The sequence below is a fragment of the Rutilus rutilus genome, assembly GCF_951802725.1.
Source record: "Rutilus rutilus genome assembly, chromosome: 10".
NCBI classification, from domain to species: domain Eukaryota; kingdom Metazoa; phylum Chordata; class Actinopteri; order Cypriniformes; family Leuciscidae; genus Rutilus; species Rutilus rutilus.
The window spans coordinates 23,505,529-23,528,041 of NC_140215.1; the positions used below are offsets into that span (position 1 = coordinate 23,505,529).

Sequence of the window (22,513 nt, forward strand, 5' to 3'; positions counted from 1 at the left end):
TCCTCGTTTTAAAATTTGCACCCTTCAATGGGGCAAGTTTTAAACCTGCTTTTAGCCTCTTAACATCCTTGATGTGTCATTACAAGTGCACAGGTCATGTGAGTGATTCCTTCTGAGTGAACGCGGGTGAATCTGACTGCAGTAGATGTGAAAGAAATATATAAAAAATGATGTTTATTCAGCCAGCGCACATACCTGTATTTACATCCTGTTTTCGGTCGAAGTCCACATAGTCGATTGTCGAGTTCACGCGCATAGGTTTAGTACCTATGATCACGCGCGTGACCTCGACAATCGACTACTGTGGACTTCGACCGAAAACAGTTTGTAAATACACATGACCTGTGCACTTGTAATGACACATCAAGGATGTTAAGAGGCTAAAAGCAGGTTTAAAACTTGCCCCATTGAAGTCAACAGGGTGCAAATTTTAAAAAGAGGATAACTCGGTGTAGGCAACACCAATTTTTGTCGTTGTTCTCTGTACTGACAGCACTCCAAATGTAAAAAAAAATGAGCTCAATGTTAAAATTGACCGGAGTTCTCCTTTAACACAGCGCACACAACGTTACTCCAAATTTCTCTCAACATGGGGACAGGACAGGTGTCTGCCAATAACAAAGTTACTTGCGTTACTTATTTGAAAAAGTATCTAATACAAATTTAAAAGTAACGTATTATTTTACTATTTACAGTACTTGAAAAAAGTAATCCGATTACGTAACTCGCGTTACTTGTAATGCAGTACCCCCAAAACTGTTGCAAACATTATGGAAAAGTTACTTTTGAATGTTCTCTGAACAAGCAGTAACATTAACACACACACAAAAACATTAGACAATCATCCTGTTCCAGAAAAATATGTTCCATGAATGATGTATAATAAATACAATTTTGTGCCAATGTTTTGAGAACATTATTAAAGACCAGAACCACTAACACTAACCCTAGTTAACTTAAATAACTTCTAAGTTATTGGTAGAACATTTGTTCATAGCTTTGAGAGAACATTGCCAGAATGTTAGTCAAAGTTCTGACTATACATTATAGTCTATTTCTACAGAAACACAATGATTGAGATGAATTTGACAGTTTTTTAATTTGTAATTAAATATCAGCAAATGTTTTAATATCAAAATTTAATAGCAAAGAGTTTATCAAAAATGATAGTGTGCACTGCATTAAAAGTGATTGACGAACAGAAAAGTGTTTGGTGGACGTTCAGATACAAAACTCTTCTTTGGGAACCTCTGGAGGGACTCATTGTGCAATATAGTAACATACCATTCCTCATTCTTCAGGGCTTGAGGAGGTTATTCACTTATTCCTCCCCACAAACTTCCTGCGGACTGTGTTTTGTAAAACATGTTCATATCATCATTTTACCACATTTTAATTGATGATTTTCTTATTGACAAAGTGGTAAAACTTGATGTGCGTGTGACTTTGCTAAATATTTCCCATATGTATGAACAAACCTCCAAACAAGCAAATGGTTAAACACAAAATGTTTTAAACTGATGCAAATCTCATGACTCATAGGAATCCACTGAGAACCCATATAGGCCTAAAAATGAATCCCTTCAATGTTGTGTTTTTGAGTAGTCAGAAGAAAGATGGCCTTAAATAGACCCGGGAGTCATAACTGAAAGCCGTGGGAGGGATTTGGAGACACATTTATTAATGTGTTAATGCTGTGTAACTTGATTCATGGCGCATGCTGTGTGTAAAACTGATGCCACATGGTGTGGAGATATGTAATGATTCATCAGGTCCTGTTAAGTCTGGTCATAAAAATGGCAAAAATGTTACTGTTCACTGTTGAGAAATCTGGAGGAGTTTGTTCGGTCAGACGGGCGGCTGATGATTTTAAGATTCCCAAGACTGCTGGTGGTCACGATTTTCTCAGGGAGTCAGGATGGAAAGATTTGGTTTCTACTGTAAAGTAAATAGTGAATAGATTCTTTCTATCACAAACCAAATCAGCCAGTTGGATATAGTATCTCTTTCAAAGTGTGAGATATGCTGAGTTTACTGTATTCACAAACATATGGAGTCCTGTTTTAAACCATATCAACTCTGACTCAAGCAGTTCCTCAAATAAAGATGGGCCTTTTCCAATAAAGCCCTGACAATACAGCTGTGACACATTATAAATAGTGAGTAATTAAAGGAGTGTTCTGTGTGCATGTACAGACACACACCAGGCAAAATAATCAACGAACAACGAAAAAAGAAGCTGAATCCTTTACTGACACATTTAAACAGCATGTTGATAACATATGTCCTGTCATCGATTGTCTTTGTGTTTACAGATATTCATTGAAACAGTTAAGAACTTCCTGTAATCTTCAACAACTGAAAAGGCAAATCTCTCTCAGTATTTGGAAAACTGGCCTCCCCTGTGAGTGAGGATTTTGGTTTAGCCTACTTCTGAAGCATAAGTGGATTATCAGCTGTTTTTCAGGGTGTAATTACTGAGGCCGAAGTTTGTGTTGGTATAGCTAAAGCACACATTTTGAACCAGGTTTAAAAATACAAAAGACCATAGTTCAGTGATTTAGGCCACAATATTAAAGTCATGAACCCGGTATTAATTGTATTCATCTAAATCCATCCTAATTAGTAGATTACTAAAGACATGTTTTTTTTCTGTATCCTGACAGAGAGAGAACCTGACTCACAGCCAAATCATCTCACAAGACCTCAGAGACTGACTCATTTATTCTCTACTCATTAATCAACACTGCTTAGACAAACAGAGCCATAATGACACAAAGAGAACGGGATCTCAGCCTGTCCCCAATCTGTTATTTGCATTAATAGTATTAATAAATAATACGTTTATTCGGATGCAAGTGTGGGGAGGGGAGTGCTGGTTTGTTTAATTAGTGCCTGAGGGATGTTTTCCCTACAGAGAGAATGAAAGTCCCCTGCTGAAGATAGTAGTTTACTATCAAAATTACCTACAGAAGATGTTAAGAGACCAACCAAGTTCAACCACTGACCATTTTGCATGCACATCATTTTCTGATTGGGGTCCATGTTATGCGTTTTGCATTACGGAAAATACATTTACGAGACACAATATTCCTGTATACATGTTTTCAGCCCGTGTGAAAATAATAAAAGTACTTTAAAAATTGAAGATAAAATAATATTAATTAAATAAAAGAGCACTTATTGAGAGTATTAGTGACAGTCTCTTAACATACTTAAGTATACTGTCAAAAAGGGCACTTTGGAATAATTAAAAGCCAATTTAAAAGTAAATTATGTTTAAATCATCATTTGTCATTCAAAGAAGTAGACTTATTTTGATGCGTTGACTAATAAAGAACATATAAAGTACTTGACTATAATTCAACATGCGATATTATATATTCGATATTACATTTAAACTTGTGTGTGTGAGTATGTGTGTGTGTGTGTGTGCGTGCGTGCGTGCGTGCGTGCGTGCGTGCGTGTGTGTGTGTGTGTGTGTGCGTTTGGTTTATATTACATTGTGGGAACCAAATGTCCCCACAAGGATAGTAAAACCTGAGATCACCTCCATTTTGGGGACCAGCCAGCGGTCCCCATGAGGGAAATGGGTTAATAAACATACTAAATTATATTTTTTTGAACATGTAAAAATGCAGAAAGTTTTCTGTGATGGGTAGGTTTAGGGGTAGGGTTAGTGTAAGGAGATAGAATATACAGTTTGTACAGTATAAAAACCATTAAGTCTATGGGGAGTGCCCACAAAGATAGTGAACCGTGTGTGTGTGTGTGTGTTAAGGTAACACATAGAGGCATGTGTGTTTGCTTACTCAGCTCAGCAGGATAATGACTGCATTACTGCCTAACAGCATTAGGTTTGGTTTTCAAAAGAATGCCTTTAAAAGCCAAAGAGACTTGCTCTTTGCACACATATGGGGTCGTTTACCATCCTTTACTTTATGGGAACGGTGAGAGAAATCCGTAAAGCTATTTTAAACTAGCATCTGCCTTCCTCTTTAAGTACAAACTCTATGCATTGTCTTCAAATTCTCCCACATTCTGTGCAGTGTATCTCTTTATGGTGTTCAGCAGATGGTGTCAAACAATGGCTGTATGTGTCAACGCCAATGGATCAGCCACTGTTTATTTGGGTGTCTGGATCCAGCAGTAAACATTCACAATCATGCAGCAAAAGTGAAAATTGGTGACAAGTCACTTCACCAGCCCACCTATTCCCACATTAAAGCAGCAGGAGGAAATGCACATTCACAACATGGCGCTGACAATTGTTGTTACATATATTGAATGGAGTAGGCCTAAATCTAATTTATGCTACATGTGTATCTTTCAAATAGCCTATAAACTGTTTCCCATTCACTATGGCAGTCACTCCAGTCATAGCAACATATAGCATTGATAATTTGTAAAGCAAAACCACATATACAACAACACAAAATAGCAATATATTAGATTTAGAGGCTCCTTAGAACATAAATGTGGAATTGCTAACTATCCACCCAAAGCTTAGACCTCACTATACAGCAGGCTCTCATTAGAGGGCGCTGAAGAGCGAATGAATGAATGCAGCATCAGTCTTCTGTCCTGTAGCGCCTCTGAGTGTCTGACACCATACAGGTTTTATTTATTATTTATTTATCAACATTTCACATTCCAGGGCAGTTTATTATATAAGAGGTCAGTAATGAGTTGCCTTTATTGTCTGAAAATAATGTAAGAATTATTTAAGAATTAATTTAAGAATGAACCTGAAAACCATATAGTAAAAGTACAGAAACCTTACAGCAAAAATGACTCCATTACAAGCTACAAGTTAACTGTACTTTAGTATTTTACTCATACTGAATGTACAAGTCCTCAACACCTGAGACATGCCAGTGAAAAATAAGAAACAGATGATTTTTGATCAGAGCAATCACGTTCATTTTGTAAAATAATAAAAAATAATAAAAAAACTTACCTCAGAATTGCAATAAATTAAGGTTGACAGTTGACACAACAGCCTCTTAACCCATTTGTGCCCAATTTTTTCTGAATGGTTTCATGCATATAGTCGTGTTAATAGTGACCTATGTGAATATGTTTTTGTTTTTTTGAAAATCGTATTTGAATGTGTGATAACTATAGATGCCAATGCAAATTTGAATAGGAGGAGAACATTCTATCTCAAAATATCTGCTTTCAACAGATCAATCTGTCAATACATTTATTATGTATAAAGGTCGAAGAACATTTGATGCAAACCCAAAAAAGCTGCATCTAGCTTATAATCTCTTGAATATGAAAACACAACAAACAACAAATCCATTTGTCTTAACCCCTTGTGCGCTGTTCGGGGTCTTTTAGACCCACATTTCTAACTTTCATTCAAGGGGATAACATGGATAATTTGACATGGTTTAGTGTAAGATTGTTGCCCATCTTTTGGAAAAATCAGTTTTAAAAGTAACAAATGATCACTTAAACTAGATGGCTGCAGAGCTCCACTATTTGCTATTTGCTAATTGACTACCTTAAAGACATCTTTTCACAAGTCTTTCCAGTTGTATTCATATCTACATATTATGAAATCACAATTATAACAATAAAAGTGACTTTAAAAAAAAAAAAAAAAAAAAAAAAAAATCATTAATGTTACATTTTGATTATAATCAAATTAATTTTGTCCATTATCTAAGCGGGGTCAGAACCCGCTTAGAAAATGGAAAACATTCATCCTAAAAATCAGAAACAACACAGAACACACATAGACAGAAATAAAGTGGCACACTTTAAATTTGTAGAATTAGATGAAAAACAGATGTTTGAAATAAATGATAAACTCTAAAGACTTTTCTTCAATTTTTCTCTGTGTAACATCCTGATCAGGTTTGATTCAAATCATAATGTAACATTATTGAAAAACTGATTATTATTATTTATTTTTTCAGTTCAGAAACTGCTAAACTTTGCCAAAAAGTAACTTTTATTGTTATAATTGTGATTTCATTATATGTAGATATGAATCCAACTGTAAAAAAAACTTCTGAAAATATGTATTTTAGCTAGTCAAATAGCAAATAGTGGAGCTCTGCAGCCATCTACTGGTTAAAGTGATCATTTTTACTTTCAATTGTTTTCCAAAAGATGGGCAAATATCTTACACTAAACCATGTCAAATTATCCATGTTATCCCCATGAATGAAATTTAGAAATGTAGGTCTTTTATAAAGTGAATTTTACATAAAATGCTGTTTTCATTTTATTTATAAAAACCTATTTTAAAAAATATTTTTTAATTTATTTATATACATTTTGTGGAGTAAAAATGTCCAAATATGGAGTAAAAACATTAATAAACTGAGTAAAATTACATTTGTAAAAAAAAAAAAAAAAAAAAAAAAAAAAAAACAGATATAGGCCTATATATTATTTTGTTGCAAAATTACATTTTGTTGCCTGGGGTCTCTGAGACCCCAAACAGCCCGACTGTAAACAGCAAATGAACAGCGCACAAGGGTTAAAGTGGTGGAACATAGTGCAGAACAAAGTGCAGCCATAACAGGGCATTGTGCATCAAAAAGATAAATGAAAATAAAAAAATAAATGGAATGAAGAAAGAATTACATCTATATAACAAAAAACAAAACAAAAAAAAGACAAAAATAACAGTGCATACAGACAGTTTCTGTACAGTAGAGATGTCATTTAAAGGGTTAAGTTATATTTATGCACTAAACAAAACCAATAACCTTGAATTATTAACCTATTAACACAGTATACCCCATTTTCCCATGATTTTCCGGCAAACTATAGTTGCCACTTGGACTTTTGACTAAGTATACAAAAAACTATAGATCTCTTGTAAGATTTGTTTTGTTTGGATGATTCTAGAGACCTTCATGATTATGATTATGTATATATATATATATATATATATATATATATATATATATATATACGTCAACAAAAAATACTTATTAGTAACATGAAAATGACCTTTCTTTGGGAGGGTTTTCCTTCGCCATGCTTCCTGGAAGTAGGGGTAGGAAGTTGACAGTCTCATGTGACAGGAAGGAAGTGAATACCTTTTTTTTTTTTTGAAAGCCTTGATTTGGTTGTTTGCTTGCATGTCATTGAGATATAAAACATGGATAACATCTAGAAAAATACTAACAAAAAGAAAATGACAACTATACACTGCGGCAACTATAGTTGCCGGTGGGCTTAAACGTCTAAAAAACACTCAAGTCTCACACACACACACACACATGTGCTCAAAAAGGGAATAAGTAAACCAAAATCCTTCAAAAAGGTTTCTTCAATATAACGGATAAATAAAATAATGAATTAAACAGTCAAAGACTTGCACTGGACGTGCTGGTTTCATTCTCTTCACAGGCTGCAGTCATGTCCTCATCTCATATATGAAACACCTGCAATTCACAACTACCTGCTAATAATCTAAGGCTAAATTTCACATACAGGGTTTAGACTAAGCCAGATTTAGGCCTTAGTTCAATTAGGATATGTAAGTAGCTTTTATAAACATGCATAAGAATAAAAAACATAACTGATGTGCATCATGAAACAAAACAATGGTACTGACATATTTTAAGATATGCCATGCCAGTGCAAGTTGCTTTCAGTTAAAACAGCTCAAACGTGGATTTTAGTCTGGGACTAGGCTTAAGCCTTGTCTGTGAAACCGTATAACATTTGCGTAGTCTTTTTGACAAGTTTGGGCCCTTTGAGTAAGGGCCACAAGCTATATAGAGGAATAAATGAAGATGATAATGGTAATTGGAGAAGCATATAATACATGTAACATAGACTTACTGCTGATATCAAGTGTTGTTTACATTTAAATGATCCTCAACACTCTATGTCAGTCCAGTAGCTTGTGTTGATTTTTGAAACGAACACAACTGTTTCTGAAGCCTTGAAGCCTGATCACACTTGCTGCAAGCTCTTCACAACTCTACAATTTGGTAAGTCTTAGTGATTTGTCCAGTCTTTAGTTCTTCTTGATTCATTATCATGGAGCAGCGTCGGTCACGAAGAACCAGGGCTCTTCCCACACGCCTGAGGGGATTCTTGGTGGAGGACGTCTCTTCCAGTCCGGACCCCAGTGAGCTTCCACAGCTGGCGGCTGTAACGTTGGTCAGGTCTGATCACACTTACAGCAGCATCTCAGATTTGGAAGAACGCTACTTGAAGAACGCTGCTGTCCTTCCTGACATCCGTCCAGCAGTCTCAGTCTCTTCAGTGGACGTGCGTCAGCAGGATGAGCCTGTCTCCATCCACGGCTACAGCGTAGAGGCCTACCAGGACATCTACCGCTCTGTGGTGGAGCCCATGATGAAGACACGCAGTGGTCGGCGGCGTCCCTACAGTCTTAAACGAGGACTGAAGATCAAGCAGCGACTGTGGGAGTCACTCAACCGCCCTTCACTGGAGGAGACGGAGCATCCTGATGGACGTGTCCGGATCACCGAGAGCTTCTCCACAACCAGCAGAAGCTTCACTCCTCGAATCCAAGTGGACATCAGTGAAGAGCCCCTGCCTGAGGAACCCCGAAGAAAGAAGCCCAGACACTGAGTCATCACAGTGTCACATGGAGCCCGGAGTATCACAGCGGGACCTGTATGTAAATACTGTATATAGTTACAGAATAAGTTTATCGTTTTATGAGTAAGTTTTATTTTGTAGAGTAAGTTTAGAGTTTTATGAGTAACGTTAAGTTTTATTTTCTAGAGGTGTTTTGCACATTGTTGTGAGGTTGTCAGGATGTTTTTGTGATTGTCAAAGCATTGATATGCTGTTCATAGGTTGTTCTAAGTGGTTTTTAGCGTTTTGCTACACGGTTGTTGGGATGTTTTGGATGGTTTCCTGTGTGTTGACATGCGTTTGTCAAGGTTTTTTGCGTGGTTGTTAGCGTGTTGCTTTGCGGTTGCTGGACTCTTCTGAGTGATTTTTCATGCATTATGTGGTTGTCAGGATGTTTAGAGTAGCCTAGTTGGTTGATATGCGGTTGCTTGTGAGCAGTTACTGCAGGTTAGGGAAGGTTAGGGTCCCTCACACGGTTTGCAGCTTGACGTGCTGTGAGGGCTTGTGTGCATCAGTGATGCTGAGAGCTACGCCACTGGTACTTCACAACTACTGCTAGGGTCACCCATAGTGGACAGGTCTCAGCTGAGATGCCAGACGAAGACAAACCATCTGATTCTGGACAGCAGAAGATTGACCTGATGTTCCTGGCAGAAGATCACTGTCTTGTTACAACGACAACAGCATCAGCGGTACCTGAATGGAAGAAAATTCATGATTCAAGAAGAACTGATTATTTGTGGAAGTCATCAATGTATCAATGGAAGCAACCGATCGAACAGAACAAGGTAAAACAGATTAATATTAGCAAAGGCTGCATTCTTTCTTCAGCATTTTTGTAAAAGCATTCGGCCAATTAAATCAGAGGAATGCTAATATTATTATTTCTTACATTCTTGTATATGTATGATAAATATGAAATAATTCTCTTCTAAATTCAGGCACACGATCATGTAAATACAGGCAAGCAGAGAAAATGATTAAAATACAACAATTACTATTCACAGGTAAAAACTATCACAGGAATCTGAACTTCATAATCAGACACTGTTCTTCTGTTTTGTCCTTGAAAAGAAAATTTGTCATGCCTTAAAATAGCTTGAATGTAACTCTACACCCTTGCCTCATTTAGTATACCGGTTCTATGAATATGCAAATTAACCAGCTCAGAGATCCACTCATTAACAATCACATGTTGATCTGATTGGTTACAAGGTACAAGGTGTGACATCATAAACCTCAAACCTCGTCTTTGTTTCACTGCAGCTTTAAGGAGAAAATACTCAGCCGTGTTGCTTGAATTATGAATTTGCACATGGTTTGTCTTAAAGTATATTAAAAACACCACATAGACATAAACAACATTAAAAACTTGAATTTCACCACAGGGGGACTTTAAAAAGTCCACCGCAAGGATCCATTAGGCTTCTATTCAAAGGGTAGAAATACCTGCAGAAATACTCATAAGATATTCTTATAAAAAGTTGTGAAATAGTTTTTTTGTGTGAATAGAATGCAACAGAAAACATTTAGCTTTAAATATTTAATTTTGATCTCATTCATACTTTTGAGAAATTGTTTTTTTTTCTCCAGTCACCACTGTAATAAATTAAAATAGCAATAATGGTAAATGGAAACAAATAATAATACAAATCAATATTGCATGAGTTCATGTTATCATAATACTGTACTTGAAACAATGAATCAGTCCTCCATTGGTCAAAGAGCTCAATCGTCAATCGCTGTTGTCACAGAAATGGACATTTGTTTTCTTTTCTCGTTGTTGTATTTCTGACTGCTTTTTAACTGAAGTGTCGTCTGCTGAGGGAGTCAAAGCTGAACAATAAGAACAAACAACAGGTTTATATGTTATTTTCATTAAATTGATTAAATTTAGATTTTTTTATTTTTATTTCTGTGGTGCCATGTACTTACCTATGCTTGCAGGGTCCACAATCTGGACTGGAATGGCCTGTCCGTCCTCCAACAAGATCTGTGTGATGCCACCTTCAGCTCCGGCATTAGTCACCGAGGTCACACTCACCAGCTGGCTCATGCCGAGCAGGGTCGGGGGGTCACACAGAGATATGCTTTCACCAGCACTGCCACTTGACTGGAGGAACTGGGACGGACTCAGCAGAACAGGCTGTGGAGGTGCAGGGCTGGACAGCTCTGGGGCTTCTGGTGGTGGTGGTGGGGGGGGGGGGGGGGGTGTAGGTTGGGCAGTGTCTTCAACTGGACACAAGGCAGGCTGTATCTGGATGGCCTATCAGACAAGAGGAGAGCACTCTTAAAGGATAAGTTTGCCAACCAGCTTTGTCCCAGGCAACAGGGAACATTCTCACAAATGAAGCCAGGCAAGTTTTTATGAACAAACATTCTTCCATTAACGTTAATAGAACATTTGTTCAAAGTTATATGTTTTTAAATAATGTTCTCAAAACTTTAGCACAAAAACAATGAGTTTTTTTCTGAAATATTTTAGTTGGATGTTTATCTAACTTTTTTTTTAAATGTTACAACTTGTTTCAGAATGTTCAGAGAACGTTCAAAAGTAACCTTCACATAATGTTTGCAAAATAATAAAATTGAATGTTCCCTTAACGTTCGCATTAACTAACAAAAGTTTTTCAAATGTTTAAAACTAGAGGTTTTGAAAGCTCTGAAATAATGTTTTCATAAGTTAATAGGAACATTAACAAAAAGTTCAAAACAAAAATGTATAAAAAATTACGTAATAAGGTTTTCAAGCATTTAATTTTAATGTTTTTTTTTTGTTTCTTCAATTATACTATCAGAACAGTTGATCACCCTGAAATTTTTTACATTTATTCAGAAATTAAAAACTTAAAAAAAAATGCATTAATTTAATAAATGAATAGATCCATATAAAAAATGATCATTTCAGGACAGGGTCACCTGGAGATGTGCAAAGATCTTGGGCTGCAGTGAGGTGAGAGAGCTGAAGAGCTGCACAGCCTCTGGAGAAAGAGTCTCACTCTCTTCCAAGAGTCCTTCCTTCTGAGAGGACACTGTCAATATAACAGCAGTACACTAGATTCTGTGGCAGGGTAAACAATGTACTTGGACTACAGGTATGTGCTTTCTTTTTGAGGCAGGACCTTTCCTCTACTCTCTAAATTGTATTGAATGATTCCAAGCTTATTGTTTTAATAATGTATGTCGGATTTCAAACAATATTTCAACAGTATTTTACCATCCACAGTGGCAGGAGTCAGGGTCAAAGTCTCTGGAAGCAGGTTATTAGCCTCTGCTTTCCACTGCAACAACAACAAAAACTTAAAGCTACACTGTGTAATATTTTAAGTTGATTTTTAGTTGTTATTTCAAAATTATACATTCTCATTAATGTGTAATCACTTCAACCAACTAATTAAGTATAATTAAGTATAAGTGCATAATCTGCCATTTAGAATACATACGAGCGAGTCGCTCGAATGGCGGAAGCCATGTTGCGCATCCATCTTGAAAATACATTAGACAAAGAGGGACATACAAGCTTCGCCTTTCGCGTTTTTACACGCAGTGGCACCGTGACGAATGCGAGAGGGAGATTTGATCTTTTCTCGTTGTTAGAGTGTTTTTTAGTTAGCTTTGATAAGCTAACTAAAAAACACACTAACAACGAGAAATGTTTAATTTCACAATCTATAGCTTCGGTTAAATACTAGTATATGAAACGTATAATTTAAAATACATTATATACATTAATGACTCGTTATAACGTCGTACAAACGTCTTCTATAATAAAATGATTTTGTATGATTTGTAACCAGGCACTAAAGCGATTACCCATAAAACGTGCTTTGAACCAATCGGATTGGTTGGGTCCTAAGCCCGGACTCATCACACCAAAGTGACCGGATTATTCACCACACCGGCAGATTTGAAATAATACGGCCACCGTAGGAGTTAAAACGCCTTCGGAATGGGAGGAGCTAGAAAGTAATATTCAGCTGATGGTCATATACAATTTCACTGCTAGATGGGAGTAAATCCTACACAGTGTAGCTTTAAAAATAAATGCTTACTACAGAAAATGGTTGGCATATTTGTGCTCACCAATCTAATGCTTTACAAACATGTTTTCTGTTCACACCTCTGTATCTGAGGTAGCCAGTGGTCCCGCCGTCAGCTGAAGAGCTTTCTGAGCCTCATGGATGTGGTTCTTGATGTCATTGACAGTGGGAAAGTAACACAGATTGTGTCTCTCAGGCACTTCCTCTGACTTGAACATCTCATGTTCCACAAACCTCCTGCCAGGGCGTTCACAAAGCAACGGTAAATATTTTTCCAGCAAATAAAACAAAGGAGATTTGAAACCATTGAGTCGTACCTGAGCTGCTTGCGGACAGTGTAAACCTGGTTATGACCTTGTGCTACCAACTCACAGATCTTCTCTGCCACGAGCGGGTGTAGTCGAGAGGGTAGGGACGCCCCATCCTCCATCGCGACATCCTGCATGGCTTCACTGTCCAGCTCCTCAGTCTCTTCCTCTTCATCTTCATTTTGTTCTTCCTCTGCAAAGCAGATCTGCTCTGGAAGTGGAGGCAGGTTTGCAGTGTCCACGTCATGGTACAGGTGGGCTTTCTCTGTAGGGAGCTGGGTGTAATACCTGTCATGAATGTAAATGAATGAAATGAACCTTGCAGTCATGTGATGGACTGTGATGGCTAGATGTTTATACCTTACAATGCCTCCAACATCCCATAAACTCTTCTTGAGGTTGAAGAAGGCTTTCTCCTGCTCTTGTCGCACTACCTTCTTGTCCACTTTGGGATCTGTGGGAACCTTGTACTCCGGGAATTTTCATACTTTTTTGATATATATTCTGAAAAATGGTCAAATATTACAGTGTGGGTTTCATAATAAACTTCCTGTGTACAGAACAAATCTGTTGTGCTTGGCCCAACTGTAGGTTGTGTGTACCTGGCAGGGCAGGTTGCTTTGTAGAGCATGTTTTGATTCATTTCTTGCTCTGACACTTTTTTAGGTTGAACGCCCTTCCTCCGTGGACCAAACTGGCATTCCATCACAATGGCTCTGCTCCCTTAAAACCATATTAAAGATCAAGATAAAATGACTTTGTGTGCATATTGTAAAACCATTACATTATCTGCAACAACAGCATTCAATCAAGGCTTAAGAACAAGGCATGTCCCGCCTCGACATGCAACTTGCTATTGCAAGCATTCTCATTCTAGAAACAATTTGATTGAACAAAAATCTGGACAAATTAGTATGGAAGCTTGTTTACGCCATAGAATAAAAAATAAAAAAGGGTAATTGTGACTAGGGTAATTATCTCACAATTCTGACTGTTTTTCATGCAATTGCGAGTTTACATCTCACAATTCTGACTTTTTTTCTCAGAACTGTGTGATATAAACTCGCAGTTGTGAAATATAATGTCAGAAATGTAAAATAATAGTTAAAAAATAAGTAAAAGTCAGACTTTTCTCAGAATTGCAAGTTTATATCTTCCAATTCTGACTTTATTTCTCATAATTGCAAGTTTATACTGTGAGATAAAAAGTCGCAATTATCTCTTACATTGTTTTATTCCAAAATGATTTTATAGGTCTCTGAAGCTCACCAAGTCTGCTTTTTTTTATCAAAAATATAGTAAAAACAGTAACATTGTGAAATATTATTACAATTCAAAATAACTGTCTTCTGTTCAAATATGTTTAAATTGAATTCCTGTGATGACAAGAACTCATTCTGTCTGATTTAGCTGACCAATGTTGCTGCTTAATCGTTATGAATGCCTTCACTGTAATTTTATATTTATTTTATGCATCCTACTGAATAAAAGTATTTCTTTCTTTCAAACAAATCGTATCTGCTAAAGTTTCATTTGCTAATTTTGGCACCAACTTCTAAAATAATGTCACATTTCTACTACATAAATGACCCAATTTAAATACACATTCATCTTTCCAGCGGTAAAATATCCCTTCAACAAGCAGTTGAACAGGTGTACCTAAAAAAGTGTCCAGTGAGAGTATGTGTGTGTATTACTATACTATTATATTTAACTCTGCTGGCCATTGAGAGGACACTGGTCAAGTCACTGGAAAAGACGGCTAGACAGGGTCACAGAGCATTTTCTTGAAAAGGAACGTAGAATTTAGCCTACATAAAAATAAATGGACAATTCTATGATGTAGGCCGAAAATGAGCTTCCCCTGACTTACACCACTGTAAGAAACCCAGTTGGACATTGGCTGAGACCCCAGGCCTGAAGTTGAGAACCATTAAACTATACTAAATTGTCTCAGTTTGGTTAGGCTGGTTCTTTGCACATGAAAAATGTTGCAACATAATATGAATACATTTAAGTTAAATAAACTTTTTTTGCCTCAGGCAAGTATTGTTCGTTGAGCTACAATAGGCTGCTTTGTTACAGTTGTGCATGTGCATTTAAAAAAAAATACACTTCACTTACCTTGTTATGAAAATGAATCGCTGAAAATGACGGACTTTAGGACCCAGATTATGACTAAACAGAAAACAATCACATGACCGTCATGTTCAAAGAGAAGAAACGCTGCAAATCTATTGAAGACCGAAAGTGAACAGCTTTATGCAAAAATGACAGAACTGAAATGCTTGAGCAGTTGTAATATTATTTCCTGACACGTTACAATCACGCGCTGGAAGCATAATGTCAAACGGAGTGTTACTGCGTCTGAACAGTTTGATTTAGAGATGAAGTCACTAAAAACTTCTGTTTCAATAAGTCTTTGCTTGATGACAATATCTTTTGTGTTGGTAAGTACCTGATTCAAAGTACACGTCTATCACATCTACACACTGTGATCAATTAGTTTTCATTAGCTTAGGCCTATATGAAGAAATACGTAATTCTAACATGTGTATTTTAGACTCGAGCCAAATTCATGTGACTGGGATTTCAAATATCAGGGGAATCTCAAAATTGTGCATTTAGTTTTTTTAGGCCTGGATAGGTCATTACAATTTTACATGGTTAATTTATTGTGTGTGTGTTTTTTTTTAATTTTTTTTATCATGTTCATTGTGAATGCAATCTATTATATCATATACTGTTTAGAATATTTTTAAAAGAGGTAAAGTGGATTCTGACTACAAACACCCAGCACATTTTCAACTACATGACTTTTCTGTTTTAAGGCAGATTCACGCTCATTTTCAATCGACTACAAGAACAACTGCTTTCAAAAGGATGGAAAACCATTTCAGTACATTTCTGGAAGCATCCACTACTCCCGCATCCCTCGGGAATATTGGAAGGACAGGCTGCTTAAGATGTACATGACTGGACTCAATGCCATTCAGGTGTACGTGGAATAGAGCAACAGTGCAAACATTAAGTGCATGCTTATGTTACACATCTTGCCAAAAATCTTTTAAATCCTTTCATGCAGGTATGTGCCATGGAACTTCCATGAGACTGTGCAGGGTTTGTTCAGCTTTTCAGGAGACAGAGATCTTGAGTACTTCTTGAACTTGGCCAATCAGACAGGGCTGTTAGTCATCCTGCGACCAGGGCCGTACATCTGTGCAGAATGGGAAATGGTGACGGTTATTTCCTAATGTTGTTACATTTTTATGTTTTGAAATGTGATGTGTTGATGTCATGTGTCTCTGAATGTGATTATGAGAATGACTTCTCAGGAAGTATGTTTTTAAAGGAATAGTTCATCCAAAAATGATATTTTCTTGTACTCACCTTCATAACGTTTCAAACCTATAGGACTTTCTTTTTTTTCCAATAGCACACAGAATGAGATGTTAAGCAGAATGTCCATGCTGCTCCTTTCTGTTTAATGAAAGTGAATGGTGACCAGGGGACCATTCTTAGTCTCGTGAAGGATTCAATGGTTTTGTGGGAGAAAAGGCTAAAAATTAAGTCATTATCTACTGAATAATAGAAAAGTATTTATTTAAAGGGATAGTTCACCCAAAAATGAAAATTAGCCAATGATTTACTCACCCTCAAGTCATCCTAGGTGTATATGACATTCTTCTTTCAGACGAATACTATCGGAGTTATATCTAAAAAAAATGTCCTGGCTCTTCCAAGCTTTATAATGGCAGTGAATTGCTGTTTCTGTTTTCTGACTTCTTTGAAGTCCATTAAAGTGCATCTATCCATAATAAAAGTGCTCCACGCGGCTCTAGGGGGTTAATAAAGGCCTTCTGAAGTGAAGCCATGAGTTTGTGTAAGAAAAATATTCATTTTTAACACGTTACAAAGTGAAATTCTAGCTTCTAGTTTTTACCCAATAAAATATTTTAGAGCTTGGCATAACTAGAAAAATATTAAAGTAATATAAAAATGGCCATGGTCTTATTTTTATTATTTTACATTACTTTTCTAGGTTAAGAAATCAAAAATAGGCTACCTCATTTATCAAGGTTTTCCAAAACCGATGTAAAAAAAAAAAAAAAAAAAAAGCAGTTGTTGAGACTGAAACTTGGACGTTTGCTGAGGCCCCATTGTGGGCCTGGAGCCCTGGACCCCTGGTTAAGAACCACTGTTGTGGGGTTATAAAGACTTGGAAAATAGTGCAAGGATTTGATTTATAATACTAGTAAGAATTAGTCCTGGTCACAACACAAGAGACAGCTGTGTGATTGTTATTTTGTGAGTTGTAAATTGTGGGTTCTTGTTTGTCTGATAGGGTGGTTTGCCTGCCTGGTTGCTACAAAAGCCAAACATTATCCTTCGTTCAGCTGACACAGGTATTTGTTACTTCTGCATGAGACATGACTTCACATAGGGTCAGTCATATCTTTAATGGCAGTGTTTGTCTCTTTCAGACTATTTACAGGCAGCGAGTAACTGGTTGGCTGTGCTGCTCCCTAAGATGAAACCGTGGCTTTATCAGAATGGAGGAAATATTATCAGTGTGCAGGTACAATGTAGAGCTAGCATTGCAAGACACATTTGTCCAATGCAAGGTATAGTATAGTGTCTAAACGAATGGGTCGGTCGCACTGGATGAACCTGGTGTGAAATTCTCAACGACACAATGTTGACAGCTGGGTTAGAACCTACAACTATTTTGTTACCAGCTGAGATATTTAACTACTATGCTGCTCCACCCAAAGAAAATAATATTTACAGAGTAAACAATTGCGCATAATAACAAAGAACTTATTACAGTGTTTTGTAGGATTTGGAGCCCTCACACAGTAATTATGTTAGGTGTTGACATGTAAACTGTGCTTTACAGTGTATAGACAAGTATGGCTGTTGAATTCTGTATGTTTTGTGCATGTTTACTCTTTTATCAGGTGGAGAATGAATATGGCAGCTACTTCGCTTGTGATTATAACTACTTGCGGCATCTCCACACTCTGTTCCGTTTGTTCCTGGGGGAGGACGTCATTCTCTTTACTACGGATGGGAACACGGATAAAGAGATGAGATGTGGCACACTTGAGGGCCTGTACGCCACTATAGACTTCGGCACAGGTAAGGCAGAAGTGAGGTCAGTTCTGTCTAAATTGTACTGACCTCTGCAGACATTTTAACTAGAGTTTTTGTCCTTGTCACTAATGCATAACCAGTGTAATGCCGTAAACAAGAATTTCAGTTCTAAAATTTATTATAAATGAGTTTGATGAGATGATGAGATGATATTTTTTACCAATTCAAAATGACTAACTTATTCAGATAATGTCGTCGTTTACAAAAATTACTCGACTTTTACATAACAGCAATTGAGATTGAGAGCCATTTACTCCCCAAACAAAGACAATCAATTGGCAAACATTTAGATTGCAGAAAAACTTTGTAATTTATTAATTAATTCATAGAACATAAATTTTAACATAATAAATTCAATACACTATATACAATTATTTATAAATAAATATAATCAAATTAATAAACAGTAATGATTATTATTATTAATACTAATACTAACACTACTACTTATAATAATATTATTAAATTAATAATAATTAATTATTATTATTAAATATAAATATTATGAAATGTTATTAAAGCATGCATAATACATATGATTTTTTTTATTGTGTAAAAAATACAACACAAATAAACGTTTAAATCTTTTAAAAGTTTCTTCATATTAGAAAATTATTGATTGTCAATAAATCAACTATCAGTATCCGAAAAAAAATAATATATATATATATATATATTACTTAATCTCTACCTCTCTTAAATTTATAGGCAAATAAATATATAACTCAAGCTTGCATGTGAAATGTCACACAAAGCCGTTGTGATGCTACTCACACTGCAACTTTTTTCCCGCCTTCAGACACCAATATCTCTACAGCTTTCATCCGACAAAGGAGGTTTGAGCCTAAAGGCCCGCTGGTAAGTAAGATGTTTGAGAGAACATTTATGTATTGATTGATTGTGTTTTTCAATTTCTTGAGCTGTAAAATGTGGCAGTAATTGATGTCTCATGATTTCAGGTGAATTCTGAGTTCTATACTGGCTGGTTGGATCACTGGGGTGACAAACATGCTTATGTGGACACTGACAAATTGTGCAAGAAACTGGGAGAAATGTTGTCCATGGGTGCCAGTGTGAACATGTAAGTAATATTTTCTATAGAATAATGAGAGTAAAACCATTAGTTAATACTAGTTAATATTAAATCTTTGCTGTACTGATGGATAAATTGTGGGTGATGCATCATGATAATTCAACTTGCATAAAGGGTTTTCTTCTAATCGCAGGTACATGTTTGAGGGAGGAACGAACTTTGGCTACTGGAATGGTATAACTGCTATCTCAGTGCACCTGTTCCCATTTTCATGACAATACATGTTAATGCAGTCATCTTAATGTGCAACTATAATGTTATCACTCATAGGAGCTGACCACGATACCAGGTTTCGGTCTGTGGTGACCAGTTATGATTACAATGCACCTTTATCAGAGGCAGGAGACCCCACTGACAAACTGCTTGCCATCAGAGATGTCATTAGGAATGTAAGAACTTGCATATAGTACATTCTGAATGTGCATGTCTGTAGATGTACATGTATGACAGTATCCAATTTACAGGGAAAAAATAGTTGGTAGGGCTGGAAGGTATGACTGTATATATTATCGTTCAAAAGTTTGGGGTCAGTAAAAAAAAAAAAAAATGCTTTTGATAGTCTCTTACACTCACCAAGTGATCAAAATTAAGTAAAAACAGTAATATTGTGAGATATTATTACAACTAAAAAAAAAAAACTTTTCTTTTTCTATCAGTCTTCAGAGTCACATGATCCTTCAGAAATAATTCTAACATGATTTGCTGCTCAAGAAACATTTCTTAATATTTTTGTGGAAACTGCTACATTTTTTCAGGATCCTTTGATAAATACAAAGTTCAAAAGAACAGCATTTATTTGAAATAGAAATCTTTTGTTTTAATGTATCCTTGCTGAATAAAAGTATTAATTTCTTTCAAACAAAAAGAAAATCTGACTGACCCCAAAATGTTGAGTGGTAGTATATTCTTTGCAACAATAGAAAGGGCTTTTGTATGTTATTTACATGTAAGAGTGACAAATAATTTATGAATAATCATATTTATTGGTTTGCAAATTCCAAATAAAGGTTCCAAATTAAAGAGAAAATAATCAAATGAGATGAACATACACTTGTTGTTCACTGGATCATCTAAAGCATTACAACATATAGTAGTTAATGAATATATACATATTTTTGTTTCTATTTTTTCTATTTCCAGCAAAAAAAAAAAAAAAATGGTGAGATGTTTGACGATATGGCTCTAGTATTTGTAACTAGCATCTTTTGAGTAACTATTTGTCACTAGCATCTTTTGAGTAACAAAACAGACATCCATTCATATGTAGTAATAATATGTGTTTGTTTTCAGTTTCGTAATATTCCAGTTGGTCCGATGCCACCAGCCACCCCAAAGTTCGCTTATGGCTTTGTTACACTTCAGAAGGTGTGGATATTTCACATTTCAAAACCTTATTAATTTGCATGATTTCTTGCCCATTCAAATCATGTTCTTTCATAGGTTGGCAACATTAGCAGCTTGTTAGATACGCTGTCACCTCAAGGTCCAGTACGATCTCAATATCCTTTGATGTTTGAGGAGATTAAACAGGTACAGTCCATGAACGTAATTATAATTCATAATGTTTTATGTTGTTGAGTTTAGCCAGCCAATGTTGTATTTTCTCATAAATAGCTATAGATGTGGATATATGGTTTGGGCTTTGGAGGCTGGTCTTGGATAAGTGTAAAAGCTGGTCTGAGCTTGTGTTATGTCAACTGTGTGCAGTACTATGGCTTCATGCTTTACCGAACGACACTGCCACGGAATGTTCCTGAGCCGACCCCTCTCATCTCGCCCCTCAATGGCATCCATGATCGTGCATACGTCTCTGTGAATGGGGTGAGCAGACCACTTGTTTTGGTCATGTAAACACAATGTTTTTGTTCTCGCCATGGTAGTCAGACACTACAACAGTGTGTATTACCAAAAAACACCGTTTGCAGCTTAAAGCGATGGGTCATCTCAAAATGAAAATTCTGTCATTGTTTATTTACCCTCAAGATGTTCAAAACCTGTATGAGTTTCTTTCTTATGCTGAACACAAAAGATATTTCGAAGAATATAGTTAACCAAACAGTTGATGGACCCCATTGACTTCTATAGTTTACTTATATTTAGCCCAGGTGTCTATACTTAACCATTACATTTACCATGGTTTTGTTTGAGAGACAGATGATTGCCAGAGCAATTTGTTTAGATTGAAACCAAGCTTGTCTATGAGCAGGTTTACCAAGGGATTATGGAGAGGGACACTGCCCTGGTGATAAACGTTACGGGACGTCAAGGGGATCAGTTGGACATGCTCGTGGAGAACATGGGCAGGGTTCATTTTGGCAGTTATATCAATGATAATAAGGTAAGTTATACTTTGTTCAGGATTTGTTAAGACTGATTAAACCATCTGAGAAAATCCATTTAGAATGAATAAAGGAAATTTTAAATTATAGATTGTCTATTTTTCAGGGTCTCTTGGGTAATCTCATTTTGGGAAATGACGTGCTCACTGATTGGTCCATCTACCCACTGGACATTGACACTGCAGTAGCCAATGGCTGGCTACAGTCAGCTCACTTCGGGGTCAGGGATGGAAGTAGGAGACGGACCAATGATCTACTCAGGAACCTTGAAGTCTAAAGGCCTTGCATGGGACACTTTTGTAAAACTTAATGGATGGACTAAGGTGAGGCACACTATTCATATAATGAAGAATATCTAGTATTTGTTATTGTTTGAGACTTGACTGACTACGTGCCAGTTTTGTGTAATTCTGTTTTTCTCTTTCAGGGTCAGGTATGGGTAAATGGGGTGAACTTGGGGAGGTATTGGCCCCAGAGGGGCCCCCAGCAGACGCTGTATGTCCCTGGACCTTTTCTTAGTGCCACTCAGCCAAACAACATCACAGTGCTAGAGCTGGAAAGAGCTCCATCACACTGCAGAATCCTGTTTATGGACCGGCCTCAGCTCAACAACACTGGACAGAAGACATGACAACATACTTTAGCAGTCCCTTTGAAAAGCCTCTTGCCGTTATGTGATAAATCAGTTATCTGCTCAAATTTTTATCAAGTATTACAGAGAAATCATAATACATGTTGATACACTTTAATATTTGCCACATTTGCTCACTTTACTGGTCAGTTGATTTCTTAAGACATGGTAAAAATGCTGTTTTTCCCCATTAAAGTGCAGAAGTTAATTTTAGTACTCTATATGACAAATCCAAGAACGATTGATGTGCATTAAAGTTAATCTGCTTCAAAAGAAGATGATTAAATCTCAGAATCATAACTCTATATTCAGCTTTTTGTGCGGCATATGTATGATGTAAAATATTTGTAATAAGA

General features: G+C 36.4%; 2 protein-coding genes across 2 annotated transcripts; one reads left to right on the forward strand and one right to left on the reverse strand.

Moving 5' to 3' along the window:
• Positions 1 to 9,925: 9,925 nt before the first annotated feature.
• Positions 9,926 to 13,087, reverse strand: LOC311298440 (calcium-responsive transcription factor-like). The gene is made up of 6 exons (XM_084421356.1): positions 12,947 to 13,087; positions 12,710 to 12,866; positions 11,807 to 11,870; positions 11,509 to 11,621; positions 10,525 to 10,855; positions 9,926 to 10,425 (listed from the first exon to the last, which is right to left on the reverse strand). Exons 1-6 carry the CDS (start codon positions 13,072 to 13,074, stop codon positions 10,325 to 10,327), a joined length of 894 nt encoding a protein of 297 aa, XP_084277482.1. The 5' UTR covers positions 13,075 to 13,087; the 3' UTR covers positions 9,926 to 10,324.
• Positions 13,088 to 15,099: 2,012 nt separating this feature from the next.
• glb1l (galactosidase, beta 1-like) lies at positions 15,100 to 22,263 on the forward strand. The gene is given in 17 exon segments (XM_084421355.1): positions 15,100 to 15,387; positions 15,769 to 15,935; positions 16,023 to 16,173; positions 17,283 to 17,343; positions 17,422 to 17,516; positions 17,899 to 18,079; positions 18,894 to 18,952; positions 19,054 to 19,175; positions 19,321 to 19,361; positions 19,458 to 19,576; positions 20,478 to 20,552; positions 20,628 to 20,717; positions 20,895 to 21,008; positions 21,394 to 21,525; positions 21,633 to 21,754; positions 21,756 to 21,849; positions 21,954 to 22,263. Coding segments are annotated over 17 exon segments (1,890 nt in total). The 5' UTR covers positions 15,100 to 15,324; the 3' UTR covers positions 22,158 to 22,263.
• Positions 22,264 to 22,513: the final 250 nt, after the last annotated feature.